Below are 24,006 nucleotides of genomic sequence, written 5' to 3'. Positions count from 1 at the left end.
AATTATGATCAGCTTATTGAGCTTCAACAAAGTAATAGAATAACTAAAGCTCTGCCATGATTAGCATCTGTTATAATGTAACCAGAATATTTTGACAATTAAATGAAACACTGGCAGGTTGTCTTGCCCAAATTGTGATCAGCTTGGTTCTTAATATACCCATTCATAATTAGCTGACACATCCCTTCCACTTAATCAAATCCAAACAAGGAATTAGAAGCTGTTTGAAACACCCAAGCCCAGTTTTTAAATTGGCTTCATTTCGGAGAGCTTGCGTATGTAAATGTGTGTCAATTGTAAATGAAGGAGAAGGATTTAGACATTCGCTTCTGTTGGCGCCAAATGTAACGGTGGATGATAGTGGTTAAGTCGTTTGTCTGGTAAACTATTTTATGACAGATCGGTTTTATGCTAAATAAATAATTGACATGTCAATTTAGAAAATATATAAACGACGCGTCATCTATAATATCCGACGGGCAAAGTTTTTACGCCTGTCGGTTATATAAAATTTAGTTAGACGTAATGTCGGAAATTGTCATAACTATTGAATGAAATGTCTTTAACTTTTATACGACCGGTCGTATCTGATGCAAAATTTTATAGTGTTTTGTGATGTGCAAATAAAAGCTCCAGCTGAACTGAATAACCGAAAGAGCGGATGACATAAGTTTTAACTCAAATCACAAATCATAAATCATAATCCCAACTGAGGCTTGTACTGGTAATCAGAAGAAAATGCTGAAACACACGTTGAAAAGCCTGAGGAGGATGTCAACAACCACCGCCGCTGCCCCGGCCGCGAAAGAGAAAGTTGAGTGTGTAGTGATTGGAGCCGGCGTTGTGGGCCTCGCGGTTGCAAGAGAGCTGGCGTTGAAGGGCAGAGAGGTGCTGGTCCTCGATTCGGGTCCCACCTTCGGCACCGGCACTAGCTCTCGCAACAGCGAAGTCATTCACGCCGGCATCTACTATCCTCTCAATTCCCTCAAGGTCAAGGTTTTTGCTCGCTACTTTGAATTTTAGCCTCATTTTCTTTTGGGTTGTTAGCAGCTTAGCTTTCAGATAGTGTGTATTGCAGGCAATTTTCTGCGTGAGAGGAAGAGAATTACTGTACAAGTATTGCTCTGAACATGAGGTCCCTCATAAACAGATTGGTAAACTAATAGTTGCTACTAGACCATTAGAGATTCCAAAGTTGAATGATCTGATGAAGCGCGGAACTGCAAACGGTGTTCACGGCCTCAGGATGTTGGAGGGTTTCGAAGCCATGAAAATGGAACCTGAATTGCAATGTGTGAAGGCCTTACTGTCACCTGCGTCTGGGATTGTTGATAGTCATTCCCTAATGCTATCCCTAGTGGTATGCGTTTTCCCATGATAGTTAGAAGTTGCTTAATTACATACATGCTTGAATACAATTTTGAGGTACATTTTCTGTATAAGTTATGACTGCGAATTGACAGGGATAACAACCCAATGTGGGTCCAGGGGGAAGCCGAAAATCATGGAACAACTTTTTCTAATAATACATCAGTCATTGGTGGCCATCTTGAAGGAAATTGTATGAATGTTTATATATCTGAAAGCAAAAATCTTCGAAACTGGGATGGTGTATCTCCGTTGCAGCCGGAGCTTACACTTATTCCTAAGCTTGTAGTGAACTCTGCAGGCTTAAGTGCCCCAGCTCTTGCAAAGAGATTTATTGGTCTAGATAATGTTTTTATTCCGCCTGCTTATTATGCTCGTGGTTGCTACTTTTCCCTTGCAAATACTAAAGTTGCTCCTTTCAAACATTTGATATATCCTATACCTGAGGACGGTGGCCTTGGCGTACATGTTACTCTGGATTTGGATGGCCAGATCAAGTTTGGCCCAGATGTTGAGTGGATCGATGGCATAGATGATACATTAAGCTTCTTGAATAGGTACTCTTACTTTATAGTCTCTTATTCCTTCTCTCCATCATTTATTGCTTGTAGCATGATTAAGTTCTCTTGCAATGTTATATGGGAGAGAATTGGCTGCAGATATCTTCTGGTTTGGACTTTGAATAAGCAACAATTCTTTGAAGTGCTCAACGGATTGTTTGCCCATTTTTTCATCAGCCTCATGTATGGATCTTATGTGTAGTGAGGTCCATGTGGAACAAGCACTTTTGTTTTGCCTCTTTAGTAAATGCTTGAAATACACTTGTGATTACCTATTTGGAGGGTCTCATGTAGTTCATATGCAATTGTGCTGATGTGTTGAAATTGGAGAAGGCGTGGTGATTAATAAGTGGCTAAGTTTATAACTTTTTGAGTATGCAAGAGGCATTTCGTTTATCTGTCTGCTGATTTATATGTTTCTTATCAAATTGGAGACAATAAACAAATTTAACCATCTACAAAAGATGTAATCCTTATACTTTACCATGTAATAGAATTGGATTCAACTGTTACAGAGGATCTCAGAATGCTGTTCTTTTTTGTGGCGTGTTCATATAATTCAATGATGGTTTGCTTGCTTATAATCTAACTCGTTAAAGTCTTTATTCCAGGTTTGACTACTCTGTAAACGCAAATCGTGCTGAAAGATTTTATCCAGAGATAAGAAAGTACTACCCCGACCTGCGAGATGGATCTTTACAACCCAGTTATGCAGGGATTCGACCAAAACTTTCAGGACCTAGACAGTCTCCCATCGATTTTGTAATCCAGGTTATTTCTTGCATATTACCTTATATGTGAACTATTGAATTAAGTACATAAAATGACCCGCGCATATATATATGATTCATTTTTATTAAGCAAGTTGCATTTATTGTATTTGTTTTTTAACTAGTAACAACGAAACAATTACTTTGCATTTTACAGGGAGACGACACTCATGGGGTACCTGGTCTTGTAAACCTTTTCGGTATTGAGTCACCGGGTCTAACTTCAAGCATGGCAATTGCAGAATATGTAGCTGCCAAATTCTTGAGATGATATAGAACCACACTTTATACTAGGTATTCTTCAAGTTGGGTTAAAAACATAAGAAGGTCTTCATATTTCCTTTGTTTGTGAGGACATATGATACGACTCAAAACAATATCATACTTGAAGACTCTGCGCCTGCTTTCGATGAAAAATTTGTAGTGATATATAACAATAGCTAGGTACCATCATGATGATTGTTATATTTAATACAGCTTGATATGATGCAACTCGCTGGCCGCTGCTTCATTTCTATTTCCTTGTATTTTAAAATTTCTATTGGCGTTCGTATAACAAAAGAGATCTTATTTCACCGCTGTATCTTTAACCACGTGTCTTGCTGCCACCGGCATTTCATGTGTCAGGTGTTGTAAATGAAATGGACATAACGTGATGAATTGTGAATGAAACAGCGTGTTGCGCGCGAAGAAGTATCCAAACCGTGAATAATCAGCAGCTACCTCCACGTTAAAATAAGTTCAATACGTACACATCACGCATAAGTGCAATCCAAATTCAATTAAAATACAGCGCTAACGAAAAAATCCTGTATTAATTTCAAGATAAAATTCATTGAAGTCAAACGATACGACAAAAACTACAACCGACACATCACTCAAAAATTTCATTATTTTGTCAGTCTACGCTCGGAAATTATTAGAATTACATTTTTGAAATTATTCAGTACTCCCTTCCAGTTTCCACACCCATCATCATCATTCATCAGCTCGAATCCTCATGCAAACTGCTTGGTCCTAATTCAGCCTCCAGCACATGGCTACCAGTCTACAGAACAAATCCCTCTCATAACAAAACAAGTGGACGGGGCTAATTTGACAAAATTCCCTCAAAATGTACCCTCTTTACCGCTTCCGCTCAGACCGCCACTTATATACAGCCTTGGAGGTTGGGCAAACAATCTCCTCTTCACGTAGTTTGCGTTTCCGGCCCTTTTTCTAATCATTAAAGAAAAGGAGAAATATTCTCAGCAGTGTCTATGTCCAAGTCCAACACAATAGACGGATAGAGAAAGGGAGTAAGAGATCATTTGATACCTGTAATTCCTTATGCAATGACATATCCATATACAGTTTTTCCAACTCCTGTACTCTCTTTTTCCTCCCTTCTAGTTCTCTGTAGGAAGCTGCAGTCTTCCTGCAAACGGAAAATATGCAACATAGTCTGTGAAGAACTTGAAAACAACTCTGGTTGAGCATCATCAGACAAGAATAAGCTCAGGTTGTGGAAAGTACTTTTGTCCAACACAATGCATTAAACATTCAGCACCTACCTCTTAATGTGATCAGGAATGTCGTCAAAATCAGGCAATGCATCTTTTCGTCCAGATTGAGATTTTATTTCTTTTGCCTCTTCCCTGCACAAAATACAATAAGTACAGGGTAAAAGCAATCCAAATATTCATTGCAACTTCAAATAATATATTGCAAGGATCTACAGATTGTTTAACATATTGTAGCAAATTCAAGCTAAAATGGGACCACTAATTGTACCAGACAACTCAAAACATCGAAAAATACTCCAGACTTTACAACAAACACAGTGTAACAATATTTTCATTGAAAAATATTCCATGACTCAGGTATTCCAACTCAGTATTAAAATTAAAAACAAAGGGGGGAGAGGATCACCACATAATAATTCAGAAGTTAAAGTAAAAATCATTCAAGCACTCTTATCTTTATTAAGAATCTATATATTCTCCATATAAAAGATCAACACAAGTCAAGAATATTATCATCTTCACATAAAAACGAGAGTTTTGATAACACAAACCTGTCTTCAGCAAAGTAAACATGTCTGCTTGATGGATTATTATCAAGAGAATGCAACATAGTAGTTAACTTTTCGATTTTCTGCACCAAAAGATAGTTTTTTAAATAACTATGGCAAATGTAATTGAAAAAGCAATCCTTATATGCACCATAAACACAATGTAGAAGCAATCACTAACATTTCTTTCGCTCTGCAGTTTCTGAAGGACATATCCTATGTCCTGGGTCTTCATCAGCATTAGTTCTTCTTGTGTGTACTTGTTTGCCTCGCCCCTAAAAGAATAAGACCAGGCAGTCAATCACAATTTGTAAACAAGAAGAAGAAATTATTATGAAGAAAAGCAATGCGATGGTAAACTTACTCTAGTCTATGTACTCCATCAACAGTTTTCGTTTTGATCATTTTAAAGTAAAATTCATCCGGGTTCCTAAATGCTGCCTTCTCTTTGAGTCTCTGTAAGCAACCACACAGAATAAAACACAGCCATGTGCAAGCACGGACAATATCTAACAGGTAAATAGAAGCAAAGAAGAATGACAATGCAGGAATTAAGACATAATTGTGGCAGTAGGAATGTTACCCGGATAGACTCCTCCTTCTTGTGATATGCTTTTGCACGAATAACATAGTCCTTGTGCTTTTCAAGAAGCCCAAATTTCTTCCTCGATTGCCTAACATGGACCAAAGATATTTCATCTCAAAAGGGTTTCCAAATAACTTCCCGAAACGAAAGATTTTGAAAAGGAAATAGTGTCACTTACGGTTGAGCTCGCTCCTTATGAGCCCTTCTAGGAAGTGCATTCCTAAGAGAAGACATTTTGAGATCACGCTGTCAATGTATTCCAAAATTGATGCTTCACTAACAACCGTACAAAATTTTGGTATCTTAGTTGCTGCAAAATTGAAACCAGCACAACAAAAACATAAGATTGTAAATAAGAGAGTACAGGTTTAGGTTCATTATGATAAATATTAAATCAATCGTAAAGATACAGATATAGTAATTTACCAAATTAAAATCCATATCTTTTATAAACATCTTATAAGTTTTTTTGGTTATTTTTCTCCTAAAAGAATCAATTATTTACTACTGAGATAATTTTCTTCACTGTATTGTCTTTGTCTTTTAACATCAAACTTTCATATTTTTGATAAACAATTTGAAACAGTAAATTTATATCAGCCGACTTTCAGTTATTAACTCTGTGATATTAAAATTGAAAAGAGCTAATAAATTCTAGAAACAAAATTAGACTATTAAAAAAAACATTATTGTACTACTAAATGAACAAACACAGCCACGTGAGTTTTCTTTTTCGATAATTTTAATTCAAGCCAAAATAATGCCTAAAAATGTATTACGAACTCACAGTCGGAGGTGAGCGGCGAGCTTGCGGCGTTCTTGTGGAGAGCGACGAGCGTTGCGTCGGGATTTCGGCGGCGTGAGGAGCTTGGGCTGTGCTGTCGAGCTTTCGTTCGGCTTTGTGTTTTGATTACGGGTTTAAGGGCCGAGAAAGGTCAAGTGGAAGTGGTGAGGTTTTTCCTGGATAATTTCAAATTACCACCACACTATTTTGGAAAACATCAACTGATGTCCAAACCTTTTAAAACTATTCCCTTCATAACCCTGTCGGTTCGGGCCGGAGATGGGTTGGGTTGAACAAGATTTTTGAAAATGCAACCCAACCAATTATTGAATGAGTTTAAATAAAATCAATTCAACCCAATTAAATAAATATGTTCAACCTAATTTAATCAAATCCTTAAAAAAGAAATAAAATATTAGAGACCTTGGAGGAGGATTGCCAATTGTTGGTGTTGGTGTGGTCCTAGCAAGCAATAAAATATAAAATAAACAAAAGTGAACTAAACTTTATTCTAAAATATCTATTGTTGTGAACTTGTAATGAATGTTTGGCAAGGATAAAAATGGAGGGTGAAGGAGATTGAGAGAGAAGAATATTTTAGATATTTCAAGTTAAAATAAAAATAATGTGGGTTAAAGAAATAAGTTGAGGGGGTCAAATACTATTATTTTTAAATTTAATATTAAAAATTAATAGATCCTATAATGAGACCATATTACATGCCACTGCAGCAGTGTTGATCCCACAAAAATTTTCTCAAAGATAGAATTATTTAAATCTGTATTTTTCTTCTCTACACTCAATTATTCAACAAACCCATCCATATATTTTGAAAATAAAATTTTAATTTATACACATTTTTTTTTATTATTCTAACATTTGAGTCTCAATTTGAGTCCTATGTTTTATGACACTTTTATATGAGATTATGAATTTCATAACTTATAAAATTATTATTCACTATTCAATAGTTGAATGACAGATTAGGTGAGACTCAAATTAAGATTTAAGTGTTAGAATGTCTAGCTTCACTCCTATATAATAAGCTATATTAATAAAAACCAACCTCGCAATTCATATAATATAGGTGGGAAGGTTACCCATCTCTACACATTTACAGAGTCCAACCCTTAAAAGGACCCAAGTTAATGCCACCTTTGTTGTAGGAATTTAACCATTCCGTGAAACTAGCATTAAGAATAAGAACCCAGAGAAGCACTAAATGTTGGAACCCTCTTTTTCAGATGTAGCTCACCTACATGTTTCAAGATTTAACTAGAGCTCGCATATATGTATTAAGTTTTAATTCATAGCTAAGCTAATTATAAATACTCACATGTTTCTGAAGGATTCCATAATGATATAATTAGTGTTCACAAATTTAAAAGATTAAGATAAAAAGGAATTTATTCACTTTCTTAATGGAAGGAAGTGATAAGTCCATTAAATAATAGGTCCAAGAATAGCATTAAGAATTTTGCCTATATATTTACATGAGTAAAGCTATCAAGATTCAAGGAGTAGATTAGAAGATCCACAGTCTATTTGATTATTTTCTATGCTTGATATGTTAATTTACTTATGGTTTAATATTTTGAAACAATACCATAAGCTTTTTCGTTTTTTCTACCACAAAACGCCACCTATAGTAGCCTACACCAGCATACTTCAATTATCAGCTTTTTGTATTTCCAAAAAATGATTGTTACATTCTGACTGTGACGCTCTGTGTGTCTCTTTCTCTTTATATTCAATGAAAATGGCCAAAGCCTCATCACTCAGAGCATCTGCAAAGTATTAGGTTTCCTTTCTTCATCTTTTAGCTAGGTTTGTTCAATTCGCTTTGTCCATTTTACATATTGGTCCTTCTGCTTACTCATCTCAGCATAAAATAATTTAGCTGCTTCTTCACTGTTCTGCGTTTCTGTTCTTCATTTCTGTACGTTTTTTTTTGTTCCCATGCATAATGTATTGCTTTTCATTTTTGGTGTACTTTGCATGTCTTATGACCAGCATAGCGCCTCTTTTTCTTCATTTTTTTTTTTTAATAAAGTGAAAGTGAAAGTGCTGCAGCATCTCTGTCATTTCTTCACAGAGGCAGAACTTTTAAGCTACTCGAATACCCTTATATTTATTGTGAAACGAGGGACGTTTTCGTCCATTTGTTTTGTTTATTTCAAACTTGAACGCTAGTGTTTCAGTTTTGATTTATCTGAACGTACAAAATCTTGAAGAAAGTACAAAAGGGAAGCATCTCTGGTGTGTTAATTGTTTATTTGTCACAAAGAACACGCATTCTGTGCATCATAACTAACCTTGTTCTACTTCTCAGTTATTCAATTAGCTTTCAACCCAATTGTTTTATACATCCTAAGAATAATTCAAGAAATTAAGGCCTCTTTTGATGTGTGATCTGTTTCTTGAGTTATGTTTCTTAAGTTAAATGTAGCTGCTATGTCGATTTCTGCAACAGTTTCATGCTCTGTTCCAGTGTTACATCCCATTGACTAGAGTTGTTTTTGTTATCTATTGTGGTATTGATATAACCATTTTGGATAAAAACTGTGTCATTTTGACAATCCTACTATTTCAATTGCTACGGTAATTGGTCATTTTTAAGTGTTCCGGTGCGGAAAGAGCCTCGAAATGACACTTTCTATAATGTCCTTCCTCTCATCAAGCGGTTAGATTTGATTTTGTTATTGTAGTGCGTGTTCAATTCCACGATAGTTTACAGAACTTTCTATCAGGCATTGCCCAGCTGTATAATGAGCTCGGATTGTAAACACTGTGTCTCTAAATGGTACCTGTTACACCATTTTACTCTCCCATGTACATGTATATCAAATTTACTGCAGATGCTTCATGTGTTGGACATTTTTCATACTGAAGCCAGCTACATGCCTTGCGGTTGTCTTTTTCAATTGGCAATATGAAGCTTGATTCTGGAAATGGTTTACAATACTGGATTTATTTTTCTTTGACCAATATAATGCCTTACCCACCTTACAACTTTTAATTTGATTTCTGGTGTAAGTCATGTCTTAAGATTGTTGCTTTCTTAGCTTAATTGTATTTTGACCTCAATTTGTACAGTGGCAATTTATACAATGACATTATTTATGTTTCATGTCCCAATATAATTCATCGTTTTCGTGTTAGGTATTATAATGAAATTTCCTAAAGATTCAGAAGCTCACGGTCCATCTCCCTCTGAAATCCCACCAAATGTAGAATCTTCACAGATTAAATCGGTAACTGGTCCTGAGGTGACTAAAAAAATATGAAAGCCTTCTGGTTCAAAAGGAGAAATAACATCTCTTCTCTCTAATCATTTCAAAGTCAGCATCACCGGTGCTAGTGGCCACATTTTTCATTATAGTGTAAGTTTCCTCTGTCCTTGTTTCAATGGCTCCCTTTAGATTCGGGATGCTGAACACTTTCTTCTTCACTGAAAAAGGTTGCCTTGTTCTATGACGATGGCTGTCCCATTGAAACAAAGGGAATCCGAAGAAAGATAATTGATAAAGTTTGTGAGACTTATAGTGCTGATCTTGCTGAGATGCTATGCTCCCCGGGGGGCACATCCCCCCGTCCCCCTTACACGGAAGCTATACTTTCAGGTTCCGGAAATGAGCTCACTTCCATGGTGACCTCATTTCCTCCTTTTTGTCCAATCCAATTCTCTGACTTCCAATCAAAATCTGATGCTGAACACAATTCAGATTCTGATGGCTTGTAATGTAAAATCCGGCAGTTAGTCAGCCTGGTTAACGATCAATGAGTAATGGAACGGCTTTGCAGGTTCCCATTTTAAGGTGTTCGTACTATTGAAATGGTTCGTCAGTAGAGATGTTCCCACAGGGGCCCCTTCTTCTAATGGTACTATAATTCCTATTCCTATCCCTTTATTCCCTCTTTTAGTCTATCTACATTCCAGGAGTCATTCTGGATCTACATTGATTCTGTATCTAATAAAGCCAATGGGCTCGTCTGTCTTCATTGGTCCAGAGGAATCAAAGAGAACAAGTAAACTAGGCCCCACGGGAGAAAAGAGCTTATTTACAATCAGTGCCCTCCCCCACAAAAAAATGGAGTTCCTTGTTTTGCTTGATAATCCCTCATCATATAGGTAACTAGCATGAATTTACTTCTTGTCAAGATTTACACTAGATATCTCACAGTATGTCATCGTATATTAACTTGGTGAGATTATTTTGTCCAGAACTACTAGTAATGACAGCCCTGATGGCCATGGTAGCAATAATGAGAGAGATAGAAAGAGAAGGCGGGTATCCCAATCTAAAACATTTAAAGTAGAGATCAGCGTTGCCGCCAAAATTCCTTTGCAGGCTATTGCTGCTGCTCTACATGGTCAGGAATCACAGAATTCTCGAGAGGCCTTTAGAGTATTAGACATCATTTTAAGGCAGCATGCTGCCAAACAGTGAGTCTTGATGTAATTCCTTCCCTTTTTAGCATGATTGATCATCGTAGTATCTCAATATTCTTAGCCACTTCCTACAGGGGCTGCTTCCTTGTACGTCAATCGTTCTTTCAGAATGAACCTAGGAGTTTCTTTGACCTTGGAGGTGGTGTTCTTGGTTGCTGGGGCTTCCACTCAAGTTTTCAAGCCACACAAGGAGGACTGTCTCTGAATATTGGTAAGTTAACATTTTCCCTCAACGCTTTTCAAGGTTTTAGCAAATTGTTCTTTCCTTTGTAATTTTCAGGATTTGGTCTGTTTATATTTGCTTATCCTTTGTGTTAATGACAGATGAATAGACTACAACAATTATAAAGCCTGGACCAATCATTGATTTTCTCATTGCCAACCAAAATGTGCGTGATTGTTATCAGCTTGACTGGGCAAAGGTACAGATTTTTTGCCCAAGCTTTATTTTTGTGCGGGCAAGGCGTTTTTTAAAACATGCCGCATATTTTCATTAACAGGCTAAACGTACACTCAAAATTTTGAGGATAAGAGTCCATCCCTTTAATCGAGAATATAGAATCACTGGATTGAGTGATAGCACATGCAAACGGCAGATGTAAGTCATCACTGCTCTGATTGATTTCCAATCTTATTTGCTATGCCTATAATTTGTTAATATGGCATTTTACTTAAAGCATTATGCTGCAAGATTTGCTTTTTGCTCCTCTTTTTGTAGGTTCTCGTGGAAATCAGGAGTTAAAGATAGAAATGATGATGTGAAATGTGTTGATGTAACCGTTTTCGATTATTTTGTTAACCATCGCCGCATCAATTTATGCTTTTCCGGAGACTTTCCATGTATTGATGTTGGCAAGCCAAGAAAACCTACCTACATTCCCATTGAGGTGACCTGATCTATTCTTATTGAAAAAAAATTGATTTTGCAGCTTAGATTGTCCAAGAACTTTCTTGTTGGTTAATATAGCAATAAGCTTGCATCTTTTCTTCTCTTCCTCCACTGTAGCTCTGTTCCCTGCTTTCCTTACAACGCTATACAAAAGCATTGACTGTTTTCCAAAGGTCTGCACTAGTGGAAAAATCACAACAGAAGCCACAGGAGAAGATGAAGATCATAACTGACGTAGGTTTCTTTTCCCATTTGTTTACGTTAGCATTTCTGTCCCCTCCTCAAACGGTTGCTTATTTAGGATTCAATGGAGCATTATGCGCAGGTAATGAGAAGCAACAAAAATGACTCTGAGCCAATGTTGCGTTCTTGTGGCATTTCAATCAACAGCCGTTTTGCTCAAGTTGAAGGCCGCATTTTATCTGCCCCAAGGGTAAAGTATCTATCTCGGTTACTTTTATGTTTTGTTGGCCACTCTCTGAAAATCTTTATTAGCCTTATTCTGGCTGTGCATTACTGAAGCTGTTCTATTTCTTGAAAAGTAGTTGATGGCAGGAAACAGGGAGGTTATCTTCCCCAAAAATGGGCGGTGGAGCTTCCACAACAAGGTGGTGCTTCTAGTTTCTGCCGTGCTTACATGGATAACTCTTAATGTTGTTGCAATTTTTTTATTTATCTTCTTCATAGATATTTGTTCCAGCAGCGAAAATTGATCACTGGGCAGTGGCAAATTTTTCTGGTGGTTGTGATATACGTAGCCTGTGCAGAGATTTGATTAGATTTGGAGAAATGAAGAGAATTGTAAGTTCCATGCATACATGTGTGCTGCATTACGTAAAATCTTATTACGGGGAATAAGCAATTTTCGTTTTGTAGTCCACAAGTCCCCCACTGAATGTTTTTGAAGAGAATCCTCAGTTTCGACGGGCACCAGCTCCTGTTCGAGTGGACAGGATGTTTGAACAAATGAAGCAAAAGTTTGAAAAACGTCCTTGCTTCCTTCTCTGTCTCCTACCCGACAGAAAGGACTCTGACCTATACGGTTAGGCATTTTATTATTAACTCATTTTTATCTAATCCATGCAGAGATGTCTATTACTCATGTCCCTGATAATTTAATCTCCAAGGTTCATGGAAAAGAAAGACTCTTTCAGAATTTGGAATTTTCAATCAATGCCTTGCACCAACTAAGGTCAATGAACAATATCTTATGAATGTCCTTTTGAAGATAAATGCCAAAGTGAGCTAACTGATCCGCTTATACTTGTTCAGTTGTTTTCCCTTAATTGTCATGTGTTTTTAGCTTGCACCTTTATCTCTTTTCCTCTTTAATTTTGTCATGGTTTGCGTTGCTGTTTTTGTTATCCTTCTCATTGTTGGTGCTTTTATGCAGCTTGGTGGTTTGAATTCTTTGTTGGCTATTGAGCAGTCAAAAAATCTCCCTTTGGTCTCAAAGGTTCCTACGATAATTTTTGGGATGGATGTGTCACATGGCTCCCCTGGACACTCTAACGTGCCATCCGTAGCTGCGGTAAGATGTAATAGCTTGTTTAGCTTGCAGAATGTGATAGTACCACCCATTGGCAGTTTATCAAGCAAGAATTCATAATATCGGATATTTTTGTTTCTTTTCTTATTTTTAATTTGATTCTTAGGTTGTTAGCTCTAGAAATTGGCCAATACTTTCCCGTTACAGAGCTTCTGTACGCAGCCAGTCAACAAAGCTTGAGATGATAGATTCCTTGTTTAAGCCACTTCCAAACAAGGATGATGCTGGCATAGTCAGGTAAAGATATCATAACTGTCTCTTTTTAATTTCTTTCCTTTTCTTCATAACCATGTATATTGAAGGCATATGTTATGCTTTCATTTTCAGAGAGCTTTTGGTGGACTTCTATAAGAGTTCGGGACAAACAAAGCCATCCCAGATAATCATATTCAGGTCTACTTTAACTTGGAGATAATTTTTTTTTCTTTTTATATTTTATGCCATTATTGCATTTGGTACTTTTTTGTTTTCTAATATTCAAGAACGGTGCTACCATTTATCTTGGATTGGTTCGAAGATTTGGAAGGCCGGAAGTGTAGGCCTAATGTGAACCAGCCATGGCAAACCTGTATATTCCCTTTTTCTTTTGTGATTTTGACCTAGAGCAGTTTCAAGAAATAGCATGACACTTGGGATTAAAGATTGTGGTATCTGGTGAGTAGTCAGCCCTGACATGTCAAATCATACTAAGTTTATATTGGGATGCCTGCATTACAATTTTTTAATACGGAGCTTTTGCTGATCACAGTTTACTTGTAACTGGAACCGGAAACATCCCTCTTTCATCAGGAATTTGGATGAAGTTATAATTTGCGGCTGTTTATACCTCCCAGTTTCAATCTGAACAAACCTAATAACTTGATTGTGAGCTTATTCGAATATACTGCTCTTATCTTTTAGAGTGCCATCTTGTCTTATATTCTGGCTGGATTTTTTTGGCATTGCCTTTTTTTTTTTTGGGTTTAAACAAGGGATGGAGTCAGTGTTCATATTCCTTTTCTACTGCTTTGTGGATTTCTGATCCCCTTATTGACTGCTCCTGGGATATATAAGATTGCCTGAGACAGCGAAGACATTCAGTTACCATCATAACAGTTTGCCTGAGACAGTGAAGACGTTCAATTACTACCATAACAGTTCTTTGAACCTTATGAGCATCTTTGCCCAAGTATCTATAGGATTGCCGCCGTATGCTAGATCTGACTGCCTTTGGATGTAACTTGTCAGGGAACAACAAGGCCGACTCACTACCATGTTCTGTTAGATCAGATTGGCTTTTCAGTTGATGATCTATCTACAGGAGTTGGTTCATTCCCTTTGCTATGTGTAAGTTAATATTGGACGTACTTTCCTTATCTAAAGGTGTTTAGGACTGCAATCCGTTGTTCTTACTCGTTTGAATTTTGCAGATATCAGAGAAGCACGACTGCAGTATCTGTAGGTAAGACCCGTCTCTCTTACCTTTAAAATGCTTGAATTTAGATGTAAACAGAAACGTTACAAAATTGATGCTTTCTGCGGTAAGGGTGGAGCTCTCTGGCACTTGCTTCCAAGCGAGAGGTCGGAGGTTCTAGAATCAGAACTCACTGCACATCATCTTTTCTGTTTGTTATTAAGTTTTGGGAACTTTTTTGCCTTTTTTGTCATTCCTGAGTTCTCGGAAAGCAATTGTTCAATGAACATATGATACAGCAAAGTTAAACAATGGCATCACTGCTTATTGGCCTCTCCCTTCTGATCTTGGTTATGAGTTAGGAGTTAGTGAACTACTCGACAGAAATTATAATTTTTTAACATTTCACTTGTGAATGTTGAAGCCTCTACAACTACTTCTGCAGTTGCTCCTGTTCGCTATGCTCACTTAGCAGCAGCTCAGTTTTCACAGTTCATGAAGTTCGATGACTTGTCAGAGATATCTTCAAGCCCCGGAGGTCAGACTTCTTCTGGACATGCCCATGTACCAGCATTGCCGAAGTTACACGAAAATGTGAGAAGTTCTATGTTTTTCTGCTGAAAATAGTGATACTCCTAGGCATGCATATACATTTGCCGAAGTTACATCAGGTTAGATGAGTATTGGCAGGCAAAATTTGGACTAACTGAATGTAATTTTAAGTCCTGCCCTAAGCTGTAGTCTTTTTAATATGCACTATGTATATGCTGCTATAGATACTTAAATATGTAATGTATGTATATGATGTGTGCAACTGATACCTGACGTATATGCGCATACATGTGGTAGAATGACCTTAAAACTTTTTTTTTTTGGTAGCATCTTGATTTGGAACTATGCTGTGTGAAGGATGAAAATGTTGCCTGAAAATGTTTTTCTATTGTTCACAACATATAGATAAATCTGTTTCATATGCATCATTTGCGATGATATTATAATTATCCTACAATAACAATTCAAAATTTCACAACACAAACACCAAAGGAAGTAATTCATATAAGTCGCAAAGGGAGTGAACTGAACTACTGCCAAACAAGGTATTTGACATCAATTTACAAGGCCTGAGTCATTCTTCTTCACAAGCTTACACGAAACTCATAAGTTCCAACAGAATGAACGGCATCCCAAGGAAATATTCTGGTGTTTGTGCGGGGGAATCTTAGCACTGCATAAAAGTTCCATACTGAAGTTCAAAAATGTACATACAAGCTATTCATGTGTGGTAAAGCCAAGAAGAATCATCAGCTTTGCAAGAAAAAACAATGCAAGCACCTGGGCAATAGAGTGCTTCACTAGTTTGGGAAACTACAGAAGTATGGTTAGCCAGTAAGGAAGTACAACAGCAGCAATTCAACATTATGTGTAAATTAGATGTCAGAAGGGTGCTGAGCCTGTTCTGCGAAGCTGATACTTGGGCTCTGGAGGTGGTGCACATGGTAGGATCACCTCCGCCTACAAACAAAGTCAAGGTGTTATTTAACATCTAAGATGGGCATCTATATGCCAGTTTTTAAGACAACAGCTGAAAAAGAAAAGAAAAAAAAAAAGACTCGGCACGGCAATCCCATTATTAATGGAAGAAATTTAGGTATTTAATCAAATAACAGAGCACAATAAGCACAAAAAAAGTCCCATGATAATATATCAAAGCTGAGAACAGCCATATTAGGATCAATGGCAAGCAAAATCGAAAAGAAACATCTGCATTAATAAGAGGTTACCAGCTAGACCATCACAACACATTAAAACTATGTCTTTAATAAAAACCCATAAAAGGCAAAGTGAAGGGCAAATATTAACATAGTAATTTCATCTGCCTTTAATATGAAAGGCATTGCATTTACCCCATTGAAATATTCTCCAAAACCAGAAGGATAGCAAGAAAAAATGATACCACAAGGAGATCACTTGGCAAGAAAAAATGATTACATAATTGTTTTGGAAAAAAAAAAAGAAGATAAACCATACCCTTTGTCTTCTAAGTCTTTCATTCTCCTCCTCTAGGCGTGAGACCTTGTTCTCCAACTCTTGTGTATAAGCCTGACCATCGACATTGACTGCTCTTAAAAGTCCACAGAGAAACAAAACAAGAGAACAACTGAAAAGGATTGATCAGCTAAAAGAAAGCAACATTTAAGTTTAACCTGCTTCCTTGCTCGTGACCGGGCTGCAGATTCCCTGTTCTTAATCATTCTTTTCTGCCTCCTTTCCACTGTCTTTTCGACCACATCTCCAGAGGCAACCCTTTTTCTTCCCGGTGTTTGTGTATCTGATAGTGCACCCATCAAAGAGGATGGGGACATGGTCATTTGGTTGTCAGGGTACTGAGCATCTAAAACTGGATTAGCAGTGATAGGAAGAGATTGTTGAATAGTGTGGGTAGGCATATAAACAGCCATCAGATTATTCTGATGTTGATGTTGATGCTGCGGCTGCAGCTGCACTGAAGGGAGCTGGTATTGCATCCATTGAGCATGTTGTGAAACATTTTGCTGAACTGTCGCAATTGAATCAACTTCTAAACCAGGACCAGAATTATTTTGTCCAGGGGTAGTGGATTCATTAACCGCACCAGCTTTTATCAAGAAGTCCTCAAGTGTCATCTCCCCAAGACTAGTCTGTCTCGCCTGAGCTTCGTTCTCTTGATTATCGTCACTCTTCTTCTGTCGGATATCTTTCCACACCTCATCAACAGTCTTGTTGCTCAGATCCTGGGCCAATGTTAAACTCCCCTGCCGATGTAGAGATAAGGCTGGTTCAGAGTGGAAATTATTTTCAGCGGTCCAGACGCTCTTGAGAAGCTCATCAAGATTCATGCTCCCTAGTGGTTTCCCCCTATCCCCCAACTGGGATTGAATCTCATCAAGAGTAAGGTTATACAGCGAGCCTTGCCGTGTCAATGAAAGCATATTTTTAGCTTGAGCAGCCGCATCACCTTCAGATCCCATTGTCTGTGTTCCCATTCACCAGCCTAAAATCCTATGTATGTATCTATCATTCCAGAAATAAATCTCAATGTATTCTTCTTAGGCAACAACTGTCAGCTAAAAACAGAACCGTAACCTGGAGGACAGTGTGAAGCACGAATGAAACAACCAAAATTGTTTGCAAAACTGAACAGCAAAATTAGAAGTTACCCATCAAACAAAATAACAAAAAATAATTAAAAGAAATGAAACGCAGTAATCATATGAATGCACCCCATGAAATAAACATAGAAGAAGAATATAAGAAGACCATCAAGCAATTACATTAACAAATGGAACAGAAAGAAAGCATACTGACAGAAAAGAAACATATGAGTGAATCTATGGGATGGGACAATGGAAAATGTACATATGGACCTACTTTCACATTCGCATTGTGTGTGTGTGTAAGAAAAGCAAATATATAAATAAGGAGAAAGGAAGAATATAATGCAAGCAACAGAATTAATAAGAAATCTAACAAGTAACAAGTGGGTATTTTTACTCACTTAGATAGATGCCGCAGGATCTGATCTGAATCTGAAAAAGTGACATTTATAATTTTGTTTTGGGCACTGGCACTGGGTGACTGAGGCACTGTGGGGACATGACGATTTTCATTTCCAAACAACCTACATTCCTCCCATCACCTCATTTATTTTATTTTATCTTCTCATAAAAGTATTTTAAGCTTGATTTGAGTTGAGACAAGATGAGGCTGCCCTTAGTTTCTTTTCTCAGTTCAGTGCTTGTCGTTTTACAAGTTTCTCGTCTGATATTATAAAGAAATAGTCATGCGTGAAAGGACCTTTGCTTGCCGCACTGAGCACTTCCCCCCCTCGTGGATTGCAACAAAAGTTTCGTAGTGGACTCTCTTTTAGGCTTTAGGCATTAATTTTCTTTTTTCTTTCTATGCTTCCCCCCCCCCCCCCCCCCCCCCCCTTCTCTTTTTTTTTTTTTCCTTTTTTACCGAACTCCCCAGGGGGGGCCAGGGCCTCCAAAATTTACTGATTCAGAAAGTAACTGTTTTTAAAAAAAAAAAAGAAAAAAAGAAATTAAACAATTGAAAGAACTCTCATCAGTTCGGAGATTTCATTAGGAAGTTATCTTATTAGGGTATTATAGTAAATTTCTTTAACATTATTGTGTTTTAATCTTGCAGATATTATGTGGTGCATAATGTATGTCTTTATTTCTAATTAAATAAATGGAATTCGGCTCTCAATCCTAGAAGACCGTTCAAATCTGGAGACCTACCATTTCTTTCCTTATTATAATTTAGGAAAAGATACATATCCTCACATTTATTGTAAATGGAGTTGGTATCTTTGTGATTTAGTGAGGGTAGAATTTAAATTATATCATAATAGACTTGATCTAAAATGATCTCAAAAACCAAACAGTTGTGGCTTAGTTGGCGGCGCAGGCTGGGTAAGTGGGAAGAGCTCTTGGGTTCGATCCCCACTAAACACACTATTTGGGAGGGGTAAAAAGCCTTAACTGTGACTACACCCCGAATCCGAATTAGTCGGGGTCCAATGCGGTCACCGGAAATCGGGTGATTTAAACAAAAAAAATAAAATAAAATGATCTCAAAAAATTTTTAATTGCAAGGATAAACCCAAAAAATTTATTGAGAGGGACTACTCTTAATAACAATACCACAGTGAGATACTGGACTTTACTTTAAAAATATAATGATAATAGTTGTACAATTTCGATCTGGTGGCGCACTATATCAATCAGCACTCAATTTTTTTGCATGCATATAAGTGAAGCAAAATAGTTAAAAGATACGAAGAAATCTGATACTTGTCCATGAATAAATTTGCTATTCTATCTCATGCTACTTATAACAGCAAAACACACAAATGGTTGAGAGTTGAGTATTATGGGCGTCCAGTGTCAGGGTTCGTTACTGTAGAGAGAATATTCTTTGCCGACTACATGCGCACGTGACAGTAAAGTGAGCAAACAGACAGAGTCATTAAAAATCACATGTTAATGTTATGCATGCATCCGGACCCGCGTGTGTGCGCGCATTCGACCGAGGTGTGTACTTCCATGTGCAGTTGCTAGCTTAAACTAAGCACTTCTGTGAGAGCCTTCATCATTTCTCTTTTTTGACACATTGTAATTCTAACGTTCAATCATTCTTACAGATTTACAGTGTCAGTCGGGTGATACTAATTGTTTCTATAAGTTGGCATTTAAATCACAATGGTCAATGGCATTCGCAGCCTTTAATCTGTATGAATATGATGAAATCTCTTCCCAATGGAAGCAACAACGCCTTTTGCTTTGAATGTTTGAAAAATGTTAGGACAGGCACAAAACACCAACGCCAGGCCCAGCCGACCCACTCCCCATATTCTGCATCTGCTATCGAAAAATGACTGCTAACTCATCCCACAATTCCATATCATATTCCACATTCACAGATTATAAAATGGTATTTGATTAATTTTAAAAAATAGTATGTGAAATCTTCAGTTCGAATCCAACTTACACCGCAATTGGAGTGGAGGTCAAATCCAAAAACATGAAACCATAAAATGATTGGAGAAACTAGGTTTGGTCGGAAGGCAGACTAATTGGAACTAGTTAAGTTCTTTTAAGTTAAAACCGGACATGCCAATTTTGTACAAGCAGTTTTCAAATGACCTATCGGAGGTCCTCCTTATTATTATTATTATTAACAGATGCACACTAGTGAGATACGAATTCGGGACTTTAGTTTTATGAGGATCGCTAGACCTCAACCTCACCTATTGGGTCTCCTCGAGAAGCAAGAAATTGCATTATTTCGCATTAATCAAACGCCACCTTTCTGAGAGCAAACAACTCAAACTGACCCCTTGCATTAATTTGTGTAACCTAGTTCTCTAAAACGTTCGGCAACTAACCTCGAATTATTCATTAGAACAAAAAGCGAAGATGAAAACAGCTCCGAGCAATATAACCATGTCAACGCGGTTGATCAAATACTTTTATGAGGAAAGCAATGGTTCAATCGGAAGACGACATCAATTAGGTTCATAGAGAATGTGAATGCTGAATCAAAAATACGGTCTAAAAGAGAAGCATAACTTAAGCTATCTGAATATCATCAATTCGTCCAAACTAATCAGAATACAAGTTAAATTTCTTGGGATAGTGAAAAGCTCTTCAAGAAACACATATAACTTGCTATAGGCTCCAGCCAATTAAATCAAGTCAATCAATGGCCGAGTCAATAGAATGGCAAGTCAAATCCATTGCTCCAAGCAGCTCCTCGCATTTAGGAAAACTCAATGACTGCTTCATCATCAAATCTTATAATCAGTTTAGATGGCCTGAAAGCCAGCATCACTCTCCAAGGTTATTCATATGACAAGCAAGATTCCTTTTCTCGAAGTCTTATTTCCTCTAATGCTGCGTTTACTAAATTAGAATCGGAATGAACTGGAATCGGAATGGGTAGGAATGATGATGGGCTGGAATGAGAATAGGAAATGAGAATCAGAATAAATTGTTTACTTTGAACTGTAAGAATCGAAATCGAAATAAGTTGGATTGTCATTAACGTGTTTACTTTGTTTTGGAATCGGAATCAAAACAGATTAGATTGTAACAAATTACTAAAAAGTACTTAATGGATAATTGTCATAATAATTATTAACTAATATAATAAAAATATATTAACTAATAATATTAATATTAATTACTTAATTAAAATAATATATTAATTATTGTGATTATTTATTCAAAAATTATAATTATTAATAATTATTGTTAATAATATATTAATAAATTAATTAGTTGTAATAATTATATTATTTATTTATTTAATAATATAATATAATAAATAAATAAATTATAATAATTATTGTTAATAATTATTATAATATTATATTAATTAATTAATTACATTAATAATATATTAATTCTTGTGATTATTTATTCAAAAAATATAATTATTAATAATTATTGTTAATAATATATTAATATATTAATTATTAGTAATAAATATATTATTTAATTAATAATAATCTATGAATTAATTATAATAATAATAATAATTATTATTATTATAGTATATTATTTAATAATAATAATAATAATAATATGAATTATTGTGATTATTTATTCAGGAACAATAATATATTAATATATTAATTAATAGTAATAATTATATTAATTCATTAATAATAATATATAAACTAATTATATTAATAATTATTATAACAGTACAATAATTAATTAATTAAAATAACAATAATAATAAATTAATTATTGTGATTATTTATTAAAAAATAATTATTATTAATAATACATTAATATATTAATTAATAGTAATAATTAATTAATTAACTATAATAATATATTAATTATTGTGATTATTTATTCAAGAACTATAAATTTTAATAATTATAGTTAATAATATTAATTAATTATAATATAATATTAATTAATTATAAAAGATGACAAAATGGACATTTTTAATTTTGGGGAGGGCAAAATGGTCAATCCCAAGAATGGGGGACTCATTCCCACCTCCTCCACGGGAATCAATCTCTCATTTCCCATTCCCAAATAGTGGTGGGTCCCATCATTCCGATTCCGATTCATGCTCCATATTTGCGAAGTAAACACCATCAATCATTCCAATTCCGGATTCTGATTCCCCAATCCGACAAGTAAACGCACTATAAATTTAAAGCCCAAATTACATCTACATCCTTGTCGAGCAAATCTTTTGACATTAGAACTTGGAGAACGGACCATCTTGGATAGATATTCTTGTCCCTGCTAGCCTGGCCAGCAACAAAATAGAGCACCTAACAATATCTGATGGCTTCAACCCTGCCTTGTCCGCAAAGAAATTCATCATTTTCCTAATTTCTGAGGAAAGCAAATGCAATTGGGTTTTTTTCAGAAGCCAAATTAAATGCTTTTAAAGTGTCCATAATTTGGCACCATTTATTCCTCGAGATTGCAACCAATGACACGGGTAGATTGCTTCGAAATCATAATAAACAAGGTTCTTATTGGTTTTAACAAACCTGTTAATGAAATCAAAAGTGGGAGTAAGATGGTTCTTCAAACTATTCAACAAGATGTTTCTATTCGGACCCACACACCCACTGATTCCAAGCACTCAAATCTTAGGTTTAAGAATCTTCTTTGAATCAGCCAGTACGTCGGCATAGGAAGGTGCTGCGTCAGCATAGGAGGATGCTAAGAAACAAAAGTAACCACTTGGGGATTTAGTGAACCCTGAGATGTTGATAACTGAATAACAGAACTTGGTTTCAAGGTGTTTTGAAATGTTAACGTACTTAGAACCTGAGATTGCTTTTCTCAAGACAACCCACATCAGTTTGCGAGGAAATAGATTGTTAAAGACGGTCTCTGGCGTTAACAGTAGCATGGATAGACCGAATAAAAATTCTTTTCAAAGAACATATTCGTGAGCTTCTTGTCGCCACATTTTTTCTCATTCTCGAAATCAACTTTTATTTAATATAGGCAATATCAGAAATGTTTCAATCTAGAATTTTAAAATGCAAAAACATCCAAAAAAACGCATAAACCGTGCGATTTAAGTATTTTAAATTTTAAGCCTTTAAAATTTCGCGGTTTTAAAATTTTTTCGAACATTTCCGCAATTTATAATCCAGGATCCAAAAACTACTATAGGCAAAATAAGTTCTTCAGCACTCTTTAAAATTTTCTCAATTTGGATGAAAATAGACGAAATAAATTTAAAATATTGGGGGAAAAAAAACTATTACAAAAATTTAAGTCAGTAGAATAGGCCCAACTTTATTAGTTTTGTATTTGATTCAAAAGGAGATTTAATGTTCAGTTTGTTCTACAAATTGTATTGTTAAAGAAGAATTCCAAACCTCCCTCGATAGATTCTATTTTAGTTCTGAAAATTATTCCGCTTTATTTTTCAATATTAATGACTTTTTTTTTCTCTTAAAAAACAATTAACTAATTTTCTGCATAAATATCTACAAATCCTTTTAAATAGACCAGAAGCAGGAAAATCATTCAAGTTAACAGCAAAAGGCAATAGAATCAAAAGCTAGTGATGCTTCTTTAACAATTGTATTAAATCCAAGCAATTTTATCACCAATCGACATTGAACAATCTTCGTCAAGCTAACCACAATATACGTTTTTATCATGGCATTAACTTTTTCTTTTCCCTTAAAAATCAACAACAAAAAATTGAAAAAACAATGGCTATAAGCAAAATCTATGTCAATAAATACTGCTTTAACTATTTACAGATTCAAAGTCAATGTAGTATGTCCCCCACTTTTCAGAGGCAGGGACATCAATGAAGATATGATATCCAAGTCAAGGACAAATCATGAACTACGGCCCCATGGATTAGGAATATAGTGCCAATCCGACCATATTAAATACTTGTCAAAAGGAAATTTTCTTATCGCTCTTCCCAAAAAGTTAACTTCATTTTTTTCTTCTTTTCCGGTTCCATCTACAGGAAACAACTTGCTCCATGAACCCAAACAGTGGAATGAGAGGCTCAATTGTACCAAGTAGTCAAGTAAATCTCC

At 35.9% G+C, this 24,006-nt stretch overlaps 3 protein-coding genes and 1 pseudogene across 5 annotated transcripts; 2 read left to right on the top strand and 2 right to left on the bottom strand.

Moving 5' to 3' along the window:
* Positions 1-637: 637 nt before the first annotated feature.
* LOC102609019 (L-2-hydroxyglutarate dehydrogenase, mitochondrial) lies at positions 638-3,275 on the top strand. The gene is made up of 5 exons (XM_006481910.4): positions 638-990; positions 1,079-1,360; positions 1,489-1,925; positions 2,540-2,699; positions 2,856-3,275. Exons 1-5 carry the CDS (start codon positions 739-741, stop codon positions 2,967-2,969), a joined length of 1,245 nt encoding a protein of 414 aa, XP_006481973.1. The 5' UTR covers positions 638-738; the 3' UTR covers positions 2,970-3,275.
* Positions 3,276-3,494: 219 nt separating this feature from the next.
* LOC102608730 (probable U3 small nucleolar RNA-associated protein 11) lies at positions 3,495-6,323 on the bottom strand. Its single transcript, XM_006481909.3, has 9 exons — positions 6,125-6,323; positions 5,516-5,647; positions 5,335-5,425; positions 5,116-5,207; positions 4,933-5,026; positions 4,755-4,834; positions 4,252-4,335; positions 4,016-4,115; positions 3,495-3,916 (listed from the first exon to the last, which is right to left on the bottom strand). The coding sequence occupies exons 2-9, from the start codon at positions 5,569-5,571 to the stop codon at positions 3,824-3,826; spliced, it is 690 nt and encodes a 229-aa protein (XP_006481972.1). The 5' UTR covers positions 5,572-5,647; positions 6,125-6,323; the 3' UTR covers positions 3,495-3,823.
* A 1,538-nt stretch (positions 6,324-7,861) lies between these two features.
* Positions 7,862-15,270, top strand: LOC102619813 (protein argonaute 4A-like; annotated as a pseudogene).
* A 183-nt stretch (positions 15,271-15,453) lies between these two features.
* Positions 15,454-18,289, bottom strand: LOC102608145 (ABSCISIC ACID-INSENSITIVE 5-like protein 2). Of its 3 annotated transcripts, none has more exons than XR_003065940.2 (4): positions 16,610-17,852; positions 16,434-16,505; positions 15,738-15,917; positions 15,454-15,630 (listed from the first exon to the last, which is right to left on the bottom strand). XR_003065940.2 is itself a non-coding variant. In XM_025099904.2 (4 exons), exons 2-4 carry the CDS (start codon positions 17,426-17,428, stop codon positions 15,840-15,842), a joined length of 969 nt encoding a protein of 322 aa, XP_024955672.1. In that variant the 5' UTR covers positions 17,429-17,578; positions 17,941-18,289; the 3' UTR covers positions 15,454-15,839. The 3 variants fall into 3 exon arrangements, 2 of the variants coding, with proteins under 2 accessions (XP_024955672.1, XP_024955673.1); XM_025099904.2 differs by adding an exon at positions 17,941-18,289 and having other exon boundaries at positions 15,454-15,917; positions 16,610-17,578; XM_025099905.2 differs by adding an exon at positions 17,941-18,289 and having other exon boundaries at positions 15,454-15,917; positions 16,610-17,528.
* Positions 18,290-24,006: the final 5,717 nt, after the last annotated feature.

The sequence above is a fragment of the Citrus sinensis genome, chromosome 6 (assembly GCF_022201045.2).
Source record: "Citrus sinensis cultivar Valencia sweet orange chromosome 6, DVS_A1.0, whole genome shotgun sequence".
Taxonomy (NCBI): domain Eukaryota; kingdom Viridiplantae; phylum Streptophyta; class Magnoliopsida; order Sapindales; family Rutaceae; genus Citrus; species Citrus sinensis.
This window is presented reverse-complemented; position numbering and strand designations above follow the sequence as displayed.